This window comes from Hemibagrus wyckioides, linkage group LG03, assembly GCF_019097595.1.
Source record: "Hemibagrus wyckioides isolate EC202008001 linkage group LG03, SWU_Hwy_1.0, whole genome shotgun sequence".
Classification (NCBI taxonomy): Eukaryota; Metazoa; Chordata; class Actinopteri; order Siluriformes; family Bagridae; genus Hemibagrus; species Hemibagrus wyckioides.
This window is the reverse complement of record NC_080712.1, coordinates 10,170,390-10,195,653: the sequence shown is the minus strand read 5'-3', so window position 1 is coordinate 10,195,653 and position 25,264 is coordinate 10,170,390. Positions and strand designations below refer to the sequence as shown.

Here is a 25,264-nt window from a genome sequence, read left to right as displayed (position 1 = left end):
GCCGTGAAAGACTGAAATCCAGTATCGCCCACAAGGTCCCCCTGCTAAAGAAAGCCACATGTACAGGCTCATCTGAAGTCAGTGAACATCTGAATGATTCAGAGGAGAACTGGGTGAAAGTGTTGTGGTCAAATGAGACCAAAATCCAGCTCTTTGGCATCAACTCAACTCGCCGTGTTTGGAGGAGGAGGAATGCTGCCTGTGACTCCAAGAAGACCATCCCCACCGTCAAACATGGAGGTGGAAACATTCTGCTTTGGAGGTGTTTTTCTGCTAAGGGGACAGGACAACCACACCACATCAAAGAGACGATGGACGGAGCCACGTACCATCAAATCTTGAGTGAGAACCTCCTTCCCTCAGCCAGGGCGTTGAAAATGGGTCGTGGATGCAAAGAGGAGTGGGCCCAAATTCCTTGAGATGTGAGATGTGTGCAAACCTGGTGGCCAACTACAAGAAATGTCTGATGTCTGTGATTGCCAACAAGGGTTTGCCACCAAGTACTAAGTCATGTTTTGCAAAGGGGTCAAATACTTATTTCACTCAATAAAATGCAAATCAATGTATAACTTTTTTGAAATGTGTTTTTCTGGATTTTTTTGTTGTTATTCTGCCTCTCACTGTTCAGATAAACCTACCATTAAAATTACAGACTGATCATTTCTTTGTCAGTGGGCAAACGTACAAAATCAGCAGGGGATCAAATAATTTTTTCCCTCACTGTAACTGACCGCAGTACTGATTTAATGTTAGATTGCAGAATACTGACTGATATCTAGCAATGAATTGATGTATTTTTTCTGTGTGTATATGTTATTTTGATTATATTCAGCATTTAAAAGTCTGTCCACCTGTGTGGGTGTCTCAATAGATCGATCGATCAATCGATAGATAGATAGATAGATAGATAGATAGATAGAACAAGAAAGAAATTGACAAAATTGAATCAATAAATAATTACTAAATGCAATTTAAACAAGTAAATAAATACAATTAAGCAAATAAATACATTTATTCAAAGCATTATAAGTATATATTGTTTTAGGCAGAGCAAAGTGCACAAATGCATAGGTTTAAGCAAATAAACAAGTACATTTAAGCAAGAATAAAGCAAATAAATAGCTCAGTCTTTGCAAAATTATTTAATTAATTGCACAATGCAATAAAAAGCTTTTCCAAAATTGATCTGTGCTTGCTGTATTTATTAAGCATTTATGTTAATAATAGTATTAACATTAAACTGAGTTTTAAAGCTTGAACTGTAAAGAGCCTTTAAATACACAGAATTTAAAGGCTCTTTCTCTAGGCAGAAGTACTTTTATTTAAAGCGTACGTGTGTACGCATTGTACGTGTGTGCTGGGTTTTTCTGCAGTGTCTCTCTGCACGTGGAAGCGGTGTGTTAAAGCTGACTATGAGACGAGAAGAAAGAGACCTCTGATCAGCATCCAGCGGTTGGAAACGACTGCTTGCTCCTCTGATTCTTCTGCTCTGTAGATGCTGTAGATAAATCAGTACTAACTGTGTACAATGCTGGAGGCAATGCGAATACTAAGCACAGGCACACACGCACACACACGTTGTGTATCAGTAGCTGGGGATTGTCTGGTGATTTAAGATGATAATCTAGCCTCAGGTTTTGTAATATTATCCAGCATCAGCATTTTCTTCTCTCTGAAAGAAGGGAGAGTTCATTTGAAATCGACGTTTATGTTATTTGGATTAAAAAAAGACGTGGTCTGAATGTGGCAATGAACTGAAACACTGTTTGTGAGGAAGCAAGAGTTGGACCCAGACTTAGACCCTGCCTCTGCTGTGTGCACTAGCTAGCTTCTCTGTATTCTCATAAACACACATTTCAATGGTTTAGATGAAATATCACTTACCGCACCTTTAATGGTGACCCAGTCAGTATAATAATCTGTTAATCTGGGATTAGCCACTTCGATTCCTTACAGGTGTCATGCTGTTTGAACTCCAGATAACAGCCATTCCAGTGTCTTCGGCTTTAATGCTGTATGACGCATGGTTATTACACATATAACACACTGTAGAACCCTCACATGGGGGAGATGAATCACTAAAGCCATGACATAACTCACTCCTCGTGCACACACTCTGCAGGAAGGTATCAGGGAGATATCACGGCACTATGAGTTTTAGTAGTTCCCAGTTAACTTGCACATAGCAGCTCATGATGAGATTTCATTTCGCAGACAAATCAGATGGGCTTTGAAGTGCGTAAATGTTATACTGTTGTGAAAGCAGTTTCTGGCCAGGTGAAAAGTTTTACTTTGTTAGTCATGTGTAACTCTTAGACACCACCGGGTGGCAGAGTTTCATTATTTGAATATGATCTTGAGCACTGACTGAGAAGAAGCAGAAGTTTGCTATCTATCAAAAGTGGTCCAAGGAAGGAACAATGGTGAACCGGCGACAGGGTCATGGACGGCCAAGGCTCATTGCTGCACGTGTGGAGCGAAGGCTGACCCGTGTGATCCGATCCAACAGACGAGCTACTGTTGCTCACATTGCTAAAGAAGTTAATGCTGGTTCTGATAGAAAGGGGTCAGAATACACAGTGCATGACGGGTCAGGGCTGTTTTGGCAGCAGAAAGGGGGACCATGACAATATTAGGCAGGTGGTCATAATGTTATGCCTGGTCAGTATCTATGTGTGTATGCTGTATACCATCAGACTTTTAGACCTCATTGCACACACACACACACACACACACACACATCCATGGGATTTTAACTCACAACTTGTGACTCACAACCATTAACCACTGAGCTACCCCTTCCCTACTTCTTTAAATCTCAAAACTGATTGGTCAGAAAGTGTGCATTATTTTGCTAAAAGAGAATATTAAGTTGCTCTTACTAATTAATTGTTTCTATAGTAACAGCTCATGGGAGCAGGGACTTGGTATATGGGTATGATGTAAAATGTATAGTTATTGATACTTTTTCTAGAAGACAGAGAGAGAGAGAGAGAGAGGGGCAGGCTGGTGACAGGAACTAACTTGTCTCTTGTAAGTTCCACAACATTAAGTCTAACTATAAGCTGCTGAGTGACGTGTCTTTCAATCCTAAATTAAACATTGTAATTGTGTGTAATCTCTGTGGTATCAGCGGAATAACACACTTCAGAGCGTGCCGTCAATGTTCTTTTAATATTAATGTTCTGTGTTATTCCTAACGTACATACTGATGCAGACTAACAGTGGCTAAACCGAAAAATGTGTTAGGTTCGATTAATGTCTCATTGAGGAAAATGGAATGAACGTTCAGTGACTACACCAGCCATTAAAGTCTTACATAACAATGATTAAAAATAACTCATTTGTCCACAAACTGCACTCTCGCTGATGTTTACAGCCTCCAATGATGAGCCCATGCTGATGCAAGGGGTTAGGAGAGATGATGTGCATGCTGCTTTCAGAAATAGGACAGATTAAAGGATTTCAAAGGACAGCTATTTAATTAGGACATGACACTGCCTTCCATCCTCTAATGATGACAAAATAATAATTACTTTTTTATTATACAGTCATGGTTGTTGTGATGAGTGTTTGATTGATGAAAGATCTACAGTACTTCTGGTTATACAAATATGTCCGTGTTTGGTACTGCTGCTGCCCTGAGAAGAAGGTGAATGAAATTGATGCTGAATTCACCCTGATTCATTCAGGGTACTTAATTATGGGAACGAGTTAGAAGTTCAATTTAATTCAATTCAATTTATTTGTACAGCGCCTTTTACAATGGACATTGTCTCAAAGCAGCTTTACAAAAGAAGATAAACAGGGAAAGGAGAGGGGAAAAATAAATAAATAAATAAATAAATAAATAGATAGATAGAAAAATAGAAATAAAAATAAATTATTAAATTAAATTATTAAACTGTTTTATCGTTATTTTATTTTATCCCTAATGAGCAAGCGTGTGGTGAAGGTAGCAAGGAAAAACTCCCTGGGATGATATGAGGAAGAAACCTTGAGTGGAACCAGGCTCAGAAGGGAATTCATCCTCATTTGGCTGACACTAAACAGTAAATAATGTAACTGTATGTCTTTTCTATAACAGCAATCAATGGCCCATGAGGAACAATTAGGTCAGTGTAGTTTCTGAGGTCATTATAGACACTAATTCCTTGCTGTCACAAGCTGACCGATGTAATGGCAGATCTGTGACGGTGTGAAAGTCCCCAAGTGGCTCAGTCTACGGCTGGCTCCTGGGTCACAGGCTGTCCACACAGATCTATCCAAGTCACTTGGCAATGGAATTTAAGGCAAAATGTGCCCTTCTGTATTCTAACTTAATGTGGAAGGTCGATCTAACCATTTATTTAAGGACTTCATTTGTGGTCAAATAGCGTAGAAATAATACGTTTGCGGCATTTGGGGACTTATATTGTTCATCTCATTTTATACAACTGAGGGTTAAGGGCCTGGGATTTGAGCTCACAACCTTCCAATCAGTACTCTACAGTACTACAGTACACCTTAACCACTAAGCTTCCACTTCCCTGATGATACAGTGCTTTAACTTTTCCAGTTCAGGTAATTTGCTACATGACAGCAGCTCCATAATTGTTCAGTGAACCAGGTTTATGATTTTTTTTTTTTACTACACATTTTCTGTGCATCATGATGACAGAAGGAAATGTCCATACTAACAAACTGGGACTCTTTGATTAGCTCAGTATCTCTGGTTGTACTAAGAAACAACTCCTACAACTGAGACACAACGAAGCTCTGAAATCAACTAGGAAGTGTGTTCCAACTGCAGAACAGCCCAACCCTTCTGCATAATTACAGCCTTTACTCACTTACAGACACCTTCAGCTGGCTCTGCTGTGTGCCGGACAATTAACTGGCCATGTGAAGCGTCTAACATGTTGACACTGAACAGCGTTCATTTTGATTAACCTCCCGAGGCGAGGGCGGAGGGGTCGGAGGGAGGGGTGTGTGTTATGGGGTCGTTGGGGATTAAAACAGAAGCTGGGGATTCCACAGGGAGACCATGTTGTGTTGGGGTGACATGTTTTGGTGGGGTTTGTAGTCAGCCTCTGTGGAATGCAGTAAACAGGAAAGATGGCTCTTCAGAGACCCAAACAGATATGATTAGCCTTTGAGCACACAGGGAGAGAGAGAGAGAGAAAGAGAGAGAGAGAGAGAGAGAGGGGCATACACAGACAGAGAGAGAGAGAGAGAGACTTTGTCTTGTGTGCTTTAATAGTGCTATAGTTACGGTTTTATTAATAGAATGACTACAAGTCGGTGGTAAATGCTTTGGCAACACTGCATTCAAACAGCTATAGCACATGTAAAGCACATTTAACTGTGAAACTGTGTGGGAGAGAAAGAGAGAGAGGGAGAGAGACTTTAAAAAACAGTCACCTTCCTGCTATTTTCCCCTAAGAAGTGAATCGGACTCTAATAGACGACATGGGAATTGGAATAAAGGGGAACACGTAGGAAGACAAATACAGTTACTGGACGAGGCAGAAGAGAACAGAGCGAGGGAGCTAAGCACTTGAGTGTGTGTGTGTGTTCTTTTACAAAGCATACTAGCTCTAGCTAAAAAAATTTCTTTTATGTTGATCAGGAAAAATAATTGACATGGTTTTGTATATTCTATGTATTGTTCGCTTAACTACCAACAGAAACAGGTTATACATCGAGAGCGTTTATTCCAGAGAAGAATGTAATACCGTAGTGAATCCACTGAAGGCAGCAGCACTGCACAATACTGTGCACAAACCTGTTTTCAGGCCCATCACTGTTCAGGCAGAGTTAAAGAACACACACTACAGAACCCACAATTTCGATCTGAGCAAAAAGTGGCGAAAGGTTAATGTTATTTTTATGGAGAGTTTGTGCAAACTTAAACAAGAATCCATGCAAGGGCAAGCGTTCATGCTGACTTCTTTCAAGCATTTTTTTTTTACACTACGTATCACAAACAGAACCTTGTGGCAACTGTGAACAAACAGCACTACCACTGAAAAAAGTGAAAGCCTGCTATAGTAGTCTGTGTAAACAACCGCACCTCGATGATGCATTAAAAAAGGAAGCTCCTGCTTGCCTAGTGAAATATATGAAATGCTTGATGTTATAGTTTATTATGCACAAGAAAGCATTATTTTAATATAAAAGCAACAGCTTAATATGAACACACTCGTTCTAATACGTTATTGTTTCTACACCGAACAGGCATAACATTATGAGCAGTGAGAGGTGAAGTGAATAAGACTGATTATCTCCTCATCATGGCACCTGTTTGTGGGTGTGGTATATTAGACAGCAAGTGAACATTTTGTCCTCAAAATCATGTGTTAGAGGCAGGAAAAATAGGCAAGTGTAAGGATTTGAGCAAGCGATCATCTCCAAAACTGCAGTTCTTGTGGTGTGTTCCCGGTCTGCAGTGGTCAGTATCTATCAAAAGTGGTCCAAGGAAGGAACAGTGGTGAACTGGCAACAGGGTCATGGGTGGCCAATGCACATTGATGGACATGGGGAGTGAAGGCTGGCCCGTGTGATCCGATCCAACAGACGAGCTACTGTTGCTCAAATTGCTGAAGAAGTTAATGCTGGTTCTGATAGAAAGGTGTCAGAATACACAGTGCATGGTGGGGCAGGGCTGTTTTGGGAGCAAAAGGGGGACCAACACAATATTAGCAAGGTGGTCATAATGTTATGCCTGGTCAGTGTATAGTAACAGAGACTTCAGAGGCTCCACATCTTATAAGGCAAATGAGAACAACAACAAAAAAAACAGATCTTAAAAACAAAGTAAACCCATTATCATTAATGTGGTGATTTTTTTTTGTTAGTTAGTGGACGTCCATTTATGGAAGGGGTCTCGGTTGCAAGCGTGAGTTGAGATACGATCCATTTAAATATACACATTTCATGTTTCTTTTGTTTTTGATTAAAACGTTTACTTCTTATCTGAAATGTAATTCGGTTGTTGTTATTATACTAACCATTCGATTAGCTCTAGAGGAGAAAGTCAAGTTCGTTAAGTTCTTCCTCACAGTCTGTTTTACATTATATTATAAAAAAACAAACAAACAAACAATGCCAAGTGATATTTATTACAGCCGTTCGCATTTATATGCCAGCCATTATCAGTCAGTTTATTCACACTCATAATCAACTGTTCAAATATTTGCTCTTTGACTCCCTGATCCACTTTACAATTATCATAATATGAATAGCTCCTGCAGTATTGGCTTTTAATTACTGAATTCTCTAAACATGCAAATGATCTCTGTTACAAACCCTAGTTTTATTTGTGGTTTTTTTTAGCATTTCATCAGCAACCCCCAGGGATCCAGAGGCATTTTTCTGTGTTTTGATTAATTGTTGCATTAATTCTTATGCAAATAAAAACAAACATTATTGGTGAAATTAATACAAGCTAGACTTTAATTGCTTTGTATTATTTATATATATATAAAATTCTTTTTTTTTTACTATAACGCATACTGCCATACTGCCGTCAAAGTGTGTAGCATCATAATCACAATGCTACAACTCTAAGAGGAAGTCTGTGATCAGGATGCTGATTTCTTTCAGTGTCAGAGGATTAAACGTGTGTGATTCTCCGCTTCAGGCAGCGATCATCTGAAAGCAATCATATGAGGCGATTTGTTTACTCTCTCTCTCTCTTTCTCTCTCTCTCTCTCTCTGTCTCTTGCACACAGACACACTGTAATCTCACTTTTGTCTTGTCTTGCTTTTAATGAGCAGCCAGTGAACAGTGGTGACTGTTTAACAATGTGCTGTAGGGGAACATGGCAGTGCGTCTTCTGTCCCTCTAGATTTAACGGCCCACTTTGTTTCCTTTTACGGTGCGTATCTGCACCCGGGTTCGCTGTTCGGTCCGTGTGTGTGCGGACACACGGCTGCACTTTGTAGGCATGGAGCGGAATTGGTGCAAAACTAAATGATATATCAGGGAATGCTACGCTGATCAAGCATAACATTATGATCACCTGTCTAATATTGTGTTGGTCCCGTTTTGCTGCTAAACCAACCCTGACCTGTCGAGGCATTGACTCCACTAGATCCCTGAAGATGTGCTGTGGTATCTGGCACCAAGATGTTAGCAACAGATCTTGAAGGATATTTACAGGACTTAACGGACTTAAAAGACTTAAAGGATAGATACTGACCACTGCAGACCAGGAACACCCCAGAAGAGCTGCAGATAAGGAGATGCTCCCAAAGCTTGGGGTGTCCCAAAACATTTGCCAGTTTAGTCTGTTTATTTACTCATACATGTAAACAATTCCCAGATACCATCATTCAATCAATACCCTGTGATACTGTGGGACATAAGCCTAGTGTGCTATGTCATGTTTAATGATAAAAGCAATCAAAGCAAAGCAGACCATGCTCTTTGAAAAATATCAAAATGATGCATTACAGCATCTTCCTGCAATAGATATAACTTCATAAAATGTCTAATGGTCTTTAAACAGTATTTTAGTTGAGATTGTGAGGTCGACCAACCTAGTGTCAGTTAGCATGGTCATTAAAAATGAGCACAATGTGCCAGAAATTGTGCGTACACAAAGGTAATTGTGCATGTGACCGCACAACCCTTGCATGTGACGACACTTCACTTCAGCGAGTACTGAACAACAACACTGAAACATGCGCACTTCCTTTTTTTTCCCCCCTGGATTTCTGATCTGTTTTGCACACTCAGGTCTGGCACTCTGAGAATTTTCTATTAAAGATACTGATTAATTGTTATAAAACACAGCCTGAGTTGTTTATTGCCAGGAGCAGGCAGCAGTAACCAATGGAAACCCGGCTCATTATCAGTATCAGTCATATAACGAGTTCCAAATACATTTACTCGTTCTGAGAAAAATTGGACATTGGTTTTTGTTATCATGGACTTGTTTGTAGTAGAGTTGCTAGAAAATTCGATCGAAATATAACTCGCAGTGAGATGGGTTCTCCCGCTTTGGGAGATTTTTTTTTCTCGCTACTGTTACCCTTAGCTCACAATGCGAGACCTTCAAAATGATACAATTCTATTTTCTTTCACCAAAGTGGTGATGTAAACTCTTCCAGCTGTTTGAACAGCTGTCTTCAAACACAGTGTAAGGATTTGAACAGTGTGTGTGTGTGCAGTTATACGTGTATATATATATATATATATATATAATGCATTACTTATTGACTCATATGTTTACAGATTGTTGTTGTCATTGGCTTGTTGGTGTTTTTACACTCTGCAGCAGCATAAGGATTTATTGTCGAAGTAGATAATCAAGCTCTCTGTAAACCGAGCCATTGTGCCAAATGCCGTAGATGTGCACTTGAAGCTAGATTATAGGCGACACACTTAAACCCTTCAGTGTGTGTTTGCTTCTCTGCGTTTTAACTGTGTGTGTGTGTGTGTGTGTGAGGCTCAGGGACAGGGTATGAAGACTGGCAGTTGAGAACTCTCTGCGTATCCAGGCAACACAGGAGACCGTTTGATTATACACTCCTCAAATCAGACTCGCCACACTCGCTCCTGGAGATCAGCTCTCATGTCTGTCCTGCTGGCAGGCTTCTTATTGTCCTATTGTTTTTCTCTGTTGAGACACATAGTATCATGTTAAATCAGTGCTTCGCCAACTTTTTTATTTCATTCTCTGTGAGGATAGTTATGCAGCGTTCGACGAAAACTCATATCTCGTCAGTTTTCCACCTCCAACTAAGAAGAAACAAAGAAACGTGGAGAGGTTTCCTCAACCCAGAAGCTGACGGACAAGCGACATGGTTGCTCAGAACATTAAAATGCATACATACTTGAATAGTAATTGAATTAAAGGTGAATCAAATAATAAGACATTTGTTGCTGTGGTATTAGGGGGAAGTAAACAATTCAGGAAGTGCTCATATAGGAAAATAGCCATCTTCAGGGAAAGACCAGTAACCTTGGGATGCATTAAACATCAGCCAGCTGTGAATTAGATTCCTGTAACAATATCTACTGTTTTTATCTGTTTTATGTTTGTCTCATTAATGTATACATTTTTGTTTAAGTATTTGTATTTGCGTGTGTGTGTGTGTGTGTGTGTGTGTTTTTGTCAGCATCTACAAGCCTGCACATGTACTTATGTATGTGTCTTATGTTTACTGTGACTTTTTGTTTATTTGTGTGTGTGTGTGTGTGTGTGTGTGTCAGGGTGGAAGGTTCCGGGGCGTCACTGCGGGATTTCCCCAACGCTCATCTGGGAGAAGATCGTTTGGCCGCTCCAAACGCCTCAGCGTGTCTCACTCACTGGATGACCTGGAGGTAACACACAGCAAAATCACACACCACACAGACATCTAGTAAAGACAATACACACCACAAAAACATACACACACACACATCACATGAAACCAAATAGAAAAAAAAAAATTACACAGCCTAAAATTAGAACCACAAAAAACATATCCCAGAAATTTACCACAACAACAATTAAAAATCAGAAGAAAACACACCCTCCAGCAGAACACTGTATAAACCCATTACAGCAACATGCCACCAAACACAAACACACACACACACACCACAAACACTCCACAGACTCCAGGCACCCTGATTACAGGTGCCCTCATCATGTCTTTCTGTTTTCCTCCTGTTTCTCCCTCTATACACTGTCTATCGGTTCATCTGTCCATCGTTTTTCCTAAAGTCTGGTGGAGAAGCGATAGTGATCTGGTATGGATGGGAGTGATTATATAAAGCATGAACTCCAGAGAGCGAGTCTGTTTCCTCTCAGAGCACTTCAGCTTCTTATATTCCACACATGTCCTTAAATATCTGCAAAAATAACACCTCATGCTGATTTTTCTACTCTTTTTAGAAGACCCCATCCCCCACTCGCCTCTCATATTCACGCACAGACACACGTGAGTTTAAATTTAGACCTCAGCAGTCAGGCATGTTGCTGCGTGTGTGTCTATGTGTGTGTGTCGTGACGTATACACGTGTGATTCCAGAAGAAGAGCATGAGCGTGGTGATGGCAGGTCGCCATGGTGACCGAGGAGGCGGGAAGGAGCAGGAAGCTTAGAGATGTTCTTATGATGTATTTAGACAGTGATGGCAGCACGTTCCATCCATTTCCCCATGCACGCTGAACGATAATGGACATGTAGAGATCATTGTAGGAGTGTGTCCGTTTATTCTTTGGCAAACACTTTTAGCCAGGATGGCTCAAGTGAGGCAGCAAGCTGTTAAAATATGGGACATAAACACACACACTTCCACTTGTTCACACTTCAGCAGGACACAGTCCCAAGCAGGAACTGAGTAAAACTCAGAATATGAGATGCATGTGTGCATGTATGATATGTTGCATCTCTCTCTCTCTTTCTCTTCCCCTACCTCTTGTTCTTACCTACGCACATAACTCCAGAGACTTTCACATACTCTAAAGGAGGCAGGGCTTCTCAATCATTTTGTAGCCACACTTTACATAAAAGCTAATGTTGCCAAGCTAATCATCAGCTATTACAAAGGCTTACAAGTATAAATGGTGTGACCAGAGATTTTGGTGGCCAGGGATGCTATAGCTTATGCTATCACCTGCAATTTAGCAAATAGCTAACTCCCCTAATAGGTAGTTGAGATTCAATAACATAGTCATATATATCTTGTTTTGTTAAATACAGTAGAGCTAATATCATTCACCAGGGTTGCCAGGTTTCAGCAAAAGGTTCGTTCTGAAAAACCACATGAGATTCTTGAAACTATCCCATAAAAATACAGCACTGGAAAAGGGAGACACATTTTCTTCACTTCTTGGGAAATATGTTCAGTGTAGTTCATACGTGTTTCTGATGTATGGATATTATCCACTCCTTAATTCTCCTTTTACCTCTCACCCTTTGCAATATATCCTGCAATAGAGATAGTTCTATACATCATAGACACTACATCATCATTGGCGGATTTAATTCTGATTAATGGCTATAAAACAAAATTCTGTTGGATGATGACCACTTAGTCTTGCAATGCTGTAATTAAATGTCTTGTCTGCTGCCCCTCCTCCACTTCATAGAACAAGCAGCGGGCAGTGTGATTCCTGCCCTGAAGGGTCTCTATTAGTACTTACTGTAGTTCAGATATAGTAGGGTTTTTGTCTTCATTCGTTTGTTCTTTCTCTTACTACCTTCTCTCTCCTTCTGAAGCATTTTATTGCTAGGAGGCATTTATAAAATATACAACTTGTGTGTGTATGTGTGTGTGCTACTCGATAAGATCAAACTCGAGATTGTTTCCGCTGCTGGGCGTTTGCCACAAACACAGGCCTCCACGGAGATAGCTTGTTCTGGAATGGGCCAGGATGGGACTAAGGAACTTATTGAGCATTAAGAGTGAAAACAGCTCTCTGCTCCTCTCAGGCAAATAGCATGGCATCACAAAGGTGTTTATACAGTGTCTATCATTGTCTTGTCTATTTGTCCTTTTTCCGCTAATAAACACTGTGGTTCTGTGTAATGGAGACTTGAAGATCTGGTTGCCTCAGTTTTGGGAATCAAGTCTGGTCACAAGGCAACATCCAGCTCTATAAGACACTGGCTAAATGATACTGGCTTTAATGTAATGCTGTGCTTTGAAAAGTTGCTTTGATGATACTGAGATACTGAAGCGGCATGATGCTTTATAAACCATAAGCAGAGATAGATAAAAGAAGCCAGATATTTAAAAGCAACAGTCTGTGAACTGCATTTTAATGTTCGATACTGTGATAGCAACTTGTGGGAAAGAGTACATCAGAGGGACAGCTCATGTTGGACGTTTGGGGGACAAAGTTAGGGAGGCTAGAGTAAGATGGTTTGGACATGTTCAGAGGAGGGAGAGTGAGTATATTGGTAGGGGAATGTTGGACATGGAGCTGCCAGGCAGGAGGAAAAGAGGAAGGCCAAAGAGGAGGTATATGGATGTAATAAATGAGGATATGAAGATAGTGTTGAGGATGCAGAAGATAGGGATAGGTGGAGAGAGATGATTCGCTGTGGCCACCCATGAAGGGAAAAGCCGAAAGATGAAGAAGAAGACTGTGATAGCAACTTGGGTCTAATAAAATGTAACTGTGATATTAGTAATGCTAACATGTGACAGTTTAGGTTATGCTAAATTGAAGCTGTTAAGCCTAACCTTGATGATTTGGGTGGAGAAGGGATTAGTCAACTTTGAGGGTGTTTTCATGCAAGACCTAATTCTGCGTTCATTTAAAGGAGGACACCGTCATATTTCTATCTTCGTCTTATCCTTTCTGTCTCACGGATAATTTAAAGTGACCGATTTATTTTCCATAGCTTTCCGGCTAACTGTAAACTATAGCATGCGTATAAGATTGTTACATGCCGTTCAGATCATTATTCCGACTCACTCTTGTACTCGATACGTTCTTTGCCTTCCGACCTTCCGGTTGCCTGATCACTTTTTCTCGGTGTGCCCCATGCACTGATGTTGACATTGATGTGTGAACAGAGCCTGCTTTGTGTTAAAGGAGCGCAGTAATTATTGTGTGCGAGTGTACGTGTGTGTCTGTGCACACTCCTAATGAGCATTGAGCAGCATTTCGTTCATGCTCGTTAGCGAAGGACTCCTTGTCCACACACACACATAGACATACACAGACATACAAACGCACTAATGACTGCCCTCATGCTGTCTCTCTCGCTCTCTCTCTCTCTCTTGCGCTCTCTCTCTCTCTCTCGCTCACATACACACACACATAATTACTGTCTCTTAGAAAGTACATGGACATACACACTGCACTGTGAAATGTGAAAGCACATAGACACAAATTAAATGTTAATAAAACACCATGCTTAAATTTTGACACACTAACTGCATTTAGGAAGCACTAATCACTGCTTCTCGAACACACACACACACCTCAGGGTTTCTCAGGGTAACCGAACAGACAGCCAATCTGACTGCTAGGCCATGATGTGGGCGAGTGTTTACTTAGTGAGAGAGGGCATCCCGGTGCCCACGCATCAGGCTTCTGAGCTGCTCCTGCTCTCTGTTGCGCCACTGGAATGACTCTGTCTCCTGTCTCAAACATACTGACAGCCTACAAAGCTCAGACTTTATTCCTCCTCTTGCATACTTTTGCTCTGGCAAGTGACAAAATGACAAGGAGCCATTCATTACCCGTCTCCCTCTGTCTCTCTCTCTCCTTCTTGTTCTTACCTACGCACATAACTCTAGAGACTTTCACCTACTCCAAAAGATGCAGGGGTTCTCGATCTTTTTGTAGCCACACATACATAAAAGCTAATGTTGCCAAGCTAATCATCAGTCAATTCCATATAATGCAATACTATAGTTGGTGACTGGAAGATTTAGGTTCTGGAGGCACTCTTTGACTTATTAATCATCATTTTGTTGCTTTATGGAGTTTTGTGGGTTTGACTAAATGTAGAATAGCTGTGCTGTGAACATAATTTCTCAGTAACCGGCATCTATACACACAAAATCAGTCTTTTGTAAACGTTTTCATTTTGGGCTACGAAAACATTTGCACAGTTCTATTTAAAGACTAATAAATGAAGCATAATGTTTCCAGAATTATCTGGACGCAAACAGGACAACCAAAAAAAAAAAAAACCTCCATCAGTAGCAGCACCATATCGTAGAGTGTCGATAGTTTGTGCACCTGGATGGTCAGTTTGTTGTCCAGACAGTGAAGTGTTACTTGTTTACAGGGCATAAAGGTACGACTGGGACCGCCCTCCATAATCACAGCGCCTCAGTCCCTTAGAGAGCATATGGGATTATTTAGAACAGCAGATGAAGCACCAAAATAGGCCAGAAACTTATCACTGGAATCCTGCTCAACATCTGTAGCACTGGCATGACATTCCTTCATTATCTACACCCAGCCATCTCCAAACATTTATATTAGAACTACTCCCTATTGCTAAGAAGACTAATACCAGAGTACTATAAAACACTGGCTTAATTTAGCGGTCCATCTTGGAAAGACTGTCATCAATCTAAATAATAACTAATATCTAATATATCCTGGGTTTAATATAAAGTAAAATCATATGTTATTAATATACTGTGTTATGTAATAAACTGTTTAACTGTTTTACTAGAATTCTTGATAGTGCTCGATACTTGTCATTCGCTAGTGTTTTTGTGGAAAATCTCATAACACTAAGCGAAATGCGAGCAACAAGACATGCGGTTAACTTTTCCAGTAAACATATCCTTAGCAAAGCGCCTTTAATGAAGCAGAGTCACGATTTTTTTTCTAGTCTACTGAACAGAATGATGACGCACATGATACACAAGTTTATCCAAAAGAATCTGCTTCAGAAGACAGCTGTCTTATCCTTCCTCGCTGCCCTGAAATCTTCCCTTCATCCCCAGAGGTGACATCAATCAGCCCTTAAAATACTATTTACTATTTTAAGCAAGAGATGGAAAGAAGGGGTGCAGAGAAGAAGAAGAAGAGGGGAAGGAAAGGAGTGAGAGGCTAGTGTGTGTGTGTGTGTGTGTGTGTGTGTGTCTACATACATTTTACTGTGCGGTCTCAGTCAGGTGACTGGATTCTCCTGCATGTTGCAGCAGATACAGAACCATGAAGGTTTGGTTATTTTACACCCGTAAAACATTCAGGCTTTTGTACCAATGTGAATTATGTATTCACACTGCAACACTAGACATTATTATTTTTATTAACATTGTTATGTATTATTGAAATGCTTTATTAGGGACCCCTGCACACCTGTTCTGTCATGGAGTTATCTAGACAGACAGACAGACAGATACTTGATTCATTCCAATGGGAAATGTACAACTTCCAGCAGTATCCACAAGCATAGGGAATAAAATAAAATAAAATAAAAAATATAACAAAAAATACTAAATGCTAGAATTTAAGGGTACAAAATATAACATAAAATATAACATATAAAATAAAATATAACAAAAATATAACAAAAGATACTAAATACTAGACATTTAAAGGTACAAGAGATAAGGTAACATGCTAAAACTAGAATTTAAAGGTACAAGCGATAATAAAGTGATGTGTAAAAACCCGGGTATGTGCAAACAATCAGCCAATCAGGTACCTGCAGAGTAAAGTATAAAATATACAGGCACAGTAAGGGTGGCTGATATCTGTTTCAGATTATTTGCTTATTCCGTGGTGTAGGATCGAGTACCTTATCATTGCTTCATTTTTGTGATTGTTGGCATTCTGACCTTTTTTGGGAACAGTAATAATAATTCTTAAAATTAATCAGACAAATGTCATCTACTAAAAACAACCAAGCTTTTTTTTTTTTTTCCTGGTTGGTCACTGACTCACCATCAGTGTAGAATGAGGAAGGCTGTGGGACAATAGATCGGAATTCCAGCTTTCATTTCCAGATATTTACATGCGGTTGTCCTCAGTGTGTAGCAAAAACTAAAGAGAGCCTTAATTGTATTTATGTTCATGATGAAGTTTCTTGTGTTGTAAATATGTCACTGAGGTACATGATGAGAAAGATCAATTTTGTCTCTGCTTACAGATCGTTAATTGAATATGAATAACATGGAAACAAAATGAACAAAAACAAATATGTACGCTTTAGAAATATTATTCTATTCAAGCTGTAAAATGCTTTCTGACAGCCATAGAGTGCCACACACACATACACACACACACTACTCCAGGTCTCCATGTGCTGCTCGGTGGGGAGGAGAACACAATGCTGGGACTTGCTGAAGAATGTAGAGCTTCATAATTCCATACACACGTCTGACACATGTCAGATGACTGACACACACACATACACACACCCCCACACACAGGATTACAGACAAAGAAACATGTACACAAATCTATACACAAATGTTCTATTTTAAGCTTTGCAATTATTGGCACCTTTGGTAAAAATGAGCGGAAAAATAATATGTCGAGTGATATTTTGTGCTTAACCACATGCAAATGCTGTTAGTTGGTTTTATTGCTTGCTCAACTACAGCCCTTTTTTTTCTGGCAAATCAACTGTTCTGTTTTTTCAACTCTATAACTTGCGCAGTCCAATAACCATCTGTCTTGTTTCAGCAACAGCAGTGAAAATATTATAAACAAATACACTCTGCCCCAATAGTGTTCCTAATAAAGTGCTCGCTGAGAGTGCATATAAATGAAATGTAACCAAATCAGATCCGAAATTGTATGACCTCTTTGTTCCTGAGTCTAGAGAAAAGTGCTTTCACCTGCATATCTGACTAAAAAAGGATTGAGTTGGCATTAAGCTTAAGACATGTGCTGTGACACTTCTATGAGCTATGAGCATGAACACAGCTTATTTCACTGACACCCTGCCAGAACGCATCATTGTGCTCACTTGTCACACACACACACACACACAAATAACAACCAGAGAAGGAAATCAATCTCTCCTTTGTGTTCATATTAAAATAGGGTTAACTCAAAGAAAGACAGGATTAAGTATAATCATGAAAACCCGACTATTGTAGGCCCGAGACTAAAGATTTTCGATCAAACAACCAATGATTTTCCATCAATGAATGAATCAATGATTTAAACTAATGTAAGCGACAGCATTTTGTTACAGTTTCCACACAATTTTTTATTTTTTTTAATCAAGATGTCTCAGCTATATTTCAAGCTCTTATTTGTTTAATTGTTCCCCAAATGTAGTTTTCATAGCCTAGAATCAGTGAGTCGACTCTTTCTGATATTGACTCCGAAGTGAACAGAATGCAGGACAGACATTCCATGACATTTTATAACATTTCATGGCACACAACATTTATTGAAAGTGGACACCGATCAGGCATAACATTATGAGCAGTGAGAGGTGAAGTGAATAAGACGGATGATCTCCTCATCATGGCACCTGTTAGTGGGTGGGATATATTAGGCAATAAGTGAACATTTTGTCCTCAAAGTTGATGTGTGAGAAGCAGGAAAAATGGGCAAGTGTAAGGATTTGAGCGAGTTTGATGAAGGGCCAAATTGTGATGGCTAGACCACTGGATCAGAGCATCTCCAAAACTGCAGCTCTTGTGGGGTGTTCCCGGTCTGCAGTGGTCAGTATCTATCAAAAGTATCCTTTAAGTCAGGGGTCCCCAACCACCCAGGCCGTGGATCGTTTGGTACCAGGCCACAAAGAAACAATAAACATATCATTTTAGATATATAACTTTAAATGATATGTATTTTATTTAAAAAAATCGCTCACTTCCGCTAACGCCTCACTCCCTCATTTGACGCAGTCGCAGGTTTTTCCTTACATCACAAAGTCCGCAAGCTAACCCGCGCTAAAATGACCCAAAAACAAATGGCTCTAGAGAGCTCCCCCAATCGATTACAGGACTTAAAGGATCTGCTGCTAACATCTTGGTACCGGATACCACAGCACACCTTCAGGGATCCATGTCGTGACAGGACAGGGCTGTTTTGGCAGCAAAAGGGGGATCAACACAATATGTTATGCCTGATCTGTGTATATTGTGTATGCTAAGAAACTCCTAACATTTATGCACGAGTGTTTCATTAGCAGACATTCATTTGTTCAGTCTTTAACAAACCACCAAGTTGTCATAAAAACTCCCAACATTTTGGCTGAAGTAGCACAAGGTAATACGAAATGTGAGACAGAGCTAGAAAATCGACTCAGAAGAGTACACCCTGGTTAATAAGCGTGATTCAACCAGGACACCACACTCTCACTTGATTCTCACATTTCGAATGATGACAAATCAAAATATTACTCACGGGAAAACGTGTCAAAATACTACTCACGGGAAAACTATGTCTTGGGGCCGTAGTGTATTATTAAAAAGTTCTCATACTTTCAAGGAATCTTCTCTGTAGTAACATGCTAAGCCATTTCAACCTATCAAAGTGCTTATGTCAACCCAATGAGACGCTAAACTAAGTGACAGCATTTTGTACATTTTGTTATGGGTTTCTTTTTTTTTTAAACTGTGCATCTTAGCTACATTTCAAACCATTTCCACTTAATGTTTTTGCCTGATTTCCACTAAATTTTTACATTTGCAGTGTAAATTAAATCTACAGCATACTTCATAACACAGTCCAACTAATCAGTAATAAAAATTCGTTTATTCAACTATTTCATTTTGTCGGCTGTCAGTCACAGAGACTCTAGCGGACAAATCAGTGGTGTCTATAAGTTCGTGTATGTGGAAGAGGGTAGATAATGCTTTCCTCTATCCATGTTACGCTGTCTGGTGATGATGCCATGACGATTCTTTAGAAAAGATGCAATTGGCTGGCATCATATGTATTGGAGGAGGCACATGTTTGTCTTCACCCTGCCTGGTTGGTGGCTGTTGTATGGAATGGAGGGTGGGAAATGGCAAGTGACCAAACTGGAGTGAAATTCGGGTGGGGGTGGTTAGGGAAGTAAACCCATAAAGAAGAAATAAATACACTCTTAGGAAGAAAAAAAAAAAAAAGAGTTCCTCAGGGAATTCCTCAGGGAATTCCACATTGCCTCCCAGTGGGTTTTCCTAGCAGAAATTAGTCCCCGGTTTATTAAGAGTGTATACATTATTTTTGTTCCTGTGAAGGGTTCCAATACATCTAGAGTTGACAGTACACACAGAAAATGGAACACACACATGAATACGTGGATTCTGGGGTTGAGGCCCCATACACCCCTTTCTCTTTCTCTCTCTCATACACACACACACACACACACAGGATTGTCTTAGTGTCCTTGTGAGGACCTTCTGTTGAGAGCTATTCTATTTACACATAAAGCAAACTCTAACCTTTACCTCAGTGAACAAAAGGAAAACTTTCCGTTTTAGATCTCCAAATAAAAAGCTGGAGATTCAATCACAGTTAATCAAATGAAATATATAAATAAATAAAAAATAAAGCAGTTGTGTTTGTGGGGACCAGCTTAATGTCCCCACAAGGTCCTAATCATCAGTTATTCATATCCATGCTAGAACATTTCGTCCCCACCGAAGTATAAAAACATGCCCACACACACGCTTTCACTCACGTTCTCGCTCTCTTTCACACACTTGCCCCTTGTCTTTAAGCAGATGCTGTGCTTTAGGCATACTAAGTAGGCGACTCAACACATTGTGTAAAAAACACGGCACAGGACCGCAGGGGGCCGCTCCGCCATCAAGCACTTTCTGTGTGGGAATATAATCTGTGTGGAGCTCGTCAAGCAGCAAGTGTGTCATCCCCAGACTCCCCCCCCCCCCAGACATCTTATGGAGGGTTGAACAAACACACACACACACACACACACACACATACACCTCTGTGTTGCGAGCGTGTCTCTCCATCTTTGTGTGCGAGCCCTGGGCTCTGTGGGCGGAATAGGAATTACAGGGTGGGTGGAAAGAAGGAGAGGGAGGAGGGAGAGAGAACGAGAGAGAGATTGAGTCAGAGGAAGAAGCGCAGAGATCACGACGGTGACTGAGACGGATTGTGGACACGGACTCTATCACTCACATACACACACACACACTCACTCACACACACACTCACAGTGGATGGATGTTTTTACATAGCGCAGAGTGGCGTGACGTCCGGCTGTAGCGTTGAGACTCGCACTGCTGTAGATGGAGCAAACTTTGAGCATCAACCCTGATAGAGTGAGTACCTGTAGAGCACACACACACACTTTTACATATTCCACCAAATCTGTTTTACTCATCTGTTGTCTTTACTCAGTGCTTTTCTGTACGTTGATATAGTGATATAGTGCCTCTCTTTTAAAGCAGTGATTGCACATAGCAGGTTAGGATTCTGTGTGTGTGTGTGTGTGTGTGTGTTAATATGTGTGTCAGTAAGTGCTCATGCTTTTTTCACACTGCTCTCACAAGTGCCTGTGCAGTCATGCTATGGAATGCGCAGATCTTTTGCAGCTGAATTGTCACTCTGATTTTAACACAAGCTGCCATTTCCAAATCCCAGAAAATCTAGTGTGCACTTAGTTTCCAGACTCAGAATTCAGTGCACGGCTTCAAACCTGACGCAGGTTCGACTCGTTTCTTTTGAGCTCTGACATATTTCACCTTTGTTCTGCTCCATCGTACCTCGTTTAGCCAAAACACTTCATCTCCAAAAAAAATAAATAAATAAAAATAAATAAATAAAAATCCTGACAGCTGAATTCTGAAATCTACCGCATGACTTAACAGGCCATCCTGATAATATGATGATATATGGCTACTCTAAGTTTTGTGCACTTTCTGTGTTTTATCCCGGGGCTTAATGACGCCGAAGGACGGGCTCGATCTGTTCAAACAGACGGAAACGTCTCCCTGTTTGGTGCTTCCTGCTTACAGAGAGCAAACATAATTGTAGAACATGAAATCAATTAAATCCGCTGATTGAACAGCATATGAATAATAAATGGCACCCCAGTGGCATGCGCTCACCTTTTCCTTCTCCCATCACATGCAAACAGTTCATTACCGCACACAAAATGTCACTTTCATTACCGAAGCTGCAAGCTCTTGAACTTTCTTACATTTTTCATGATATGCATTTAAACAGTTCTGTCGGAATGTGTGAGAAGGCGTCTCACACAGAGCAGCTTATGTTTAGTCTTATCAAAGAAAGACTTATTATCGAATGTGATAGTCATGAGAAAGTCAATTTTTTCCCCAGACAAAAAGAAAATAAATTCGAAGAAGCCTTACTTTCTGATTTGTTCGTTAGATTATCTTTGTTAGATTGTCTGTCTGTCTGTCTGTCTGTCTGTCTGTCTGTCTGTCTGTCTGTCTATCTATCTATCTATCTATCTATCTATCTATCTATCTATCTATCTATCTATCTATCTATCTATCTATCTGTCTATCTGTCTGTCTGTCTGTCTATCTGCAGCCATGTTAAGTAACCTATAAAAGAATTGCACCATTCTGATTGAAAATCTATCGATCAATCTATCCGTCTTTCTGTCTATCTACTGATTGATCGAGGTTTCTTATTTCTGGCTTATTAATTATTTTATTAGTCATTTGCAGGCATGCTCAAAATCTCAAGACATGTACAGACAGTTCTGACTTTTTTTTTTTTTTTTTTTTTTACAGACATGTTAATCATGCAACATTAATACTGAATACACATTGTGTAACATTAATACTGAAATATAATGACCCTAACTTCAACAACAACCCTAATTCTAAAAAAAAAACAGACCATAAGCACATGCTCAGGTGACCGCGTTATAACCGGAATTATAAATGGAAAATCGATCGTGAGCTTCCATCTTAAAGGGACGTAACGTATACATAATGTACACAAAGCCTCATTTCTAACAACATTTAAACAAGCTGAGAGAGAAGTCATTCTCAATTTCTGTCTTCTGCTTGTGGTGTATTGAGTGTTTCTAAATGTATTTTTACGCTCTATTGATTTTGATAGTCTTTGGGATTTGTTAACCTTATTACCGAGGCATGGCCTTAGAAATCACTCTGTAAAGGTGGTTTGGAAACATTTTTATAATCACAGTACAAATGTGAAAAGACCTTATGAGTGTGTGTAGTCTTTATACACTAATATACTTACAGATTTCTATCGTTTCTTCCTGGATGGATATTCACACTGATTTTAATTAGAATTTGTTATGAATATTCAGCACTTATCAGTCTGCTCTGATATCTTTAATTGGATTGCGAGAGAGAGAGAGAGAGAGAGAGAGAGAGGAGTGTGTGTATGTGTGTGTTTTGTGTGATAGATGGATTCCACAGCAGAGGGCAGTATTGAGGAAGGTTGGAGTGCTTAGGAGAGTTTTTTCCCTTATCCAAAAAAAAAGAAAGAAAGGTCCCAGGGATTTCCACTCATAAAGCAAGTAACATATAATATAATCACTTTATTATATCTGAAGGCCTCTGCTTGTTACATCCCTCAATGCAGAATTCAGGTTAATGTGGTGGTTAGGTGGCACAATAATACAACACCAGGGTCTCTGTTCTGATCCTGAGGTCAGGTTACTGGCGAACTGTATATTCAAACTATAATTTGCCTATAGGGATATTAATGTGCAGCAGCCTAAGTGCACTTGTAATTTTGTTGTTTAGCATCTGATCTAGCAGTGGGCACCGTAAAAGTTTTGAATGTCCTCTTGACCCGTCAGTAAATTAAGCTAATGATGCGAAAATGGAAGATAATCGCAAGCAGTGGAGCTGCCTTCAGTGAACATTTACGACCCCAAATCATCTAAATAGCAGCATGTGGAAGTATTTTGGGTTCTTCATTGTAGGTGGCAAAGTTATGATCAAGGGTAAGGCAATTACAGACAGACAGAGAGAGAGCTAGATAGATAGATAGATAGATAGATAGATAGATAGATAGATAGATAGATAGATAGATAGATAGATAGATAGATAGATAGATAGATAGATAGATAGATAGATAGATAGATAGATAGATAGATAGATAGATAGATAGATCGATCGATCGATCGATCCCATGAGGGTTGAGGAAAAAAAAACTTAAATATAATGAAATATAAATAGAATAGAAAGAAAAAAACCTTAAATATAAAATACAATAAGTTAAGTTAAAGATGTAGTAGTGCAGATATGAAACACAGTTGTGGATTTAACCGTACTTACATCATTTACATCACAGCACACATGCAAACTGGCAGTAGAAAAAATAAATGAATATTGGAACGAATATTTTTATTCAATTTTTTTCAACAGCCCTGGAAATTTGTCTGTATGCTGTCCCTTGTGGGGTCTATGTGGGTTTCCTCTGGGTGCATGCATGTAGGTAGATTGTCTACACTCTACAGTCTAGATGCCCCTAGGTATGAGTGCGTTGTGAATGTGGGTGCATGCTGTCATGCAATAGACCCGTGGCTCATGCGGGGTGTATTTCTGACTCGTGTCCAGAATTCCTCGGATTATCTGCGGATCCACTGTGACCCTGACCGGGATATGAAGCACTTACTGAAGACGAACGAACAAATGCGGTAGTTGTGGTGATGATGATGATGATGATGATGATATTGATGTAACTGATCATGATATTTAATTCTTGTACAAGTTCTACACATTCATTTGACTAGACTAGACAAGAAACATGCTCAGTGGAAAGAACCAGAATTGGAGTGTTAAGAGTTAAGAGCGAGTCAGAATTATTTAGTTACTGTTAGAAGTAGATTTAGAATTAGAATAAAAAGAATTCGGATTGGAGTGAGAATTTGTTAGTCCAGTTTGTTAGGAGCTAGAGTTATAGTTTATATTTAGATTTAGAGTTATAAGTGGATTTGGAATTAGAGTTAGTCTAAGAACTAGTTTTATTTAGAAATAGTTAAATTTGAGGGCAGGAAGCCTTTATTATCACCACACATACATTATAGCACAGTGGAATTCTTTACTTTGCTGAGGAAGTTGGGGTCAGAGCACAGGGGCAGCAATGATACAGTGCCCCTGGAGCAAGGAAGGGTTAAGGGCCTTGCTCAAGTGCCCAACAGTGGAGCTTGGTGGTGCTGGGGTTTAAACTCCGATCCTCCGATCAACAACCCAGAGCCTTAACCACTTGAGCCACCACTGCCCTAAGAAGAACTTAGAATTACATATAGAATTAGAGATAGAATTAGTAAGTGATAGAGTTAGAATTAAAGCTAGATTTAGTTAGTAAAGTTAGTATTACAGATAGAACGTTATGAGTCCATGTGAATGAGTTGTTACTATAGCATTAATTTAAACCTTTATTATATTATTTTATAGTAAATCATTTGAATTAGAGCTGTAATGGCTGTCAGAGCTGCTGTTATAGAAATTTCCTTCAGATGTGAGAATTCTACAATCCTGTGGTTGAAAATGTCATTATACCACCAGGCTGTTGAATGCTTAATTCTGATTGGTTGACTAAGGTTTGTTATAGTTGTATTATATTTAGTAAAATCAATAAACACTACCTATGTGTTCACATATTTTATTCGTTTCATGCTGACGCAAAGTAAATAAGTAAATATTGATAAGTCTACTTGTTCACAGGGTTTTTCATTATCTATTACTGCAGAAAATACAACATATAAATAAATAAATATTGATAGTTGTTCACAGGTTTTTCTGTCTCATTACCGCAGTCGCACATGTTCCTCTCACACTCTCACTTTCTTATTTTTTCTTTTAATGCAATCAGAAAAGTTCAGATCATGAACAATACCACCTCTGGTTGTGTGTTATTTTTCTCATCCAGTTGTCAATTTTTCCTTACATGTGTAGTATTTTTAGTTCCCGGCCTGAAT

At 39.6% G+C, this 25,264-nt stretch overlaps 1 protein-coding gene across 3 annotated transcripts in view; it reads left to right on the top strand.

The window, feature by feature from the left end:
- rgs12b (regulator of G protein signaling 12b) overlaps nt 1-25,264 on the top strand; it is a 67,963-nt gene that overhangs the window by 4,443 nt on the left and 38,256 nt on the right. For all 3 annotated transcript variants that reach the window (XM_058382867.1, XM_058382857.1, XM_058382877.1), the window contains exon 4: nt 10,205-10,315. In XM_058382867.1, coding sequence (XP_058238850.1) covers nt 10,205-10,315 — 111 coding nt within the window. The remainder of the gene's footprint in view (nt 1-10,204; nt 10,316-25,264) is intronic.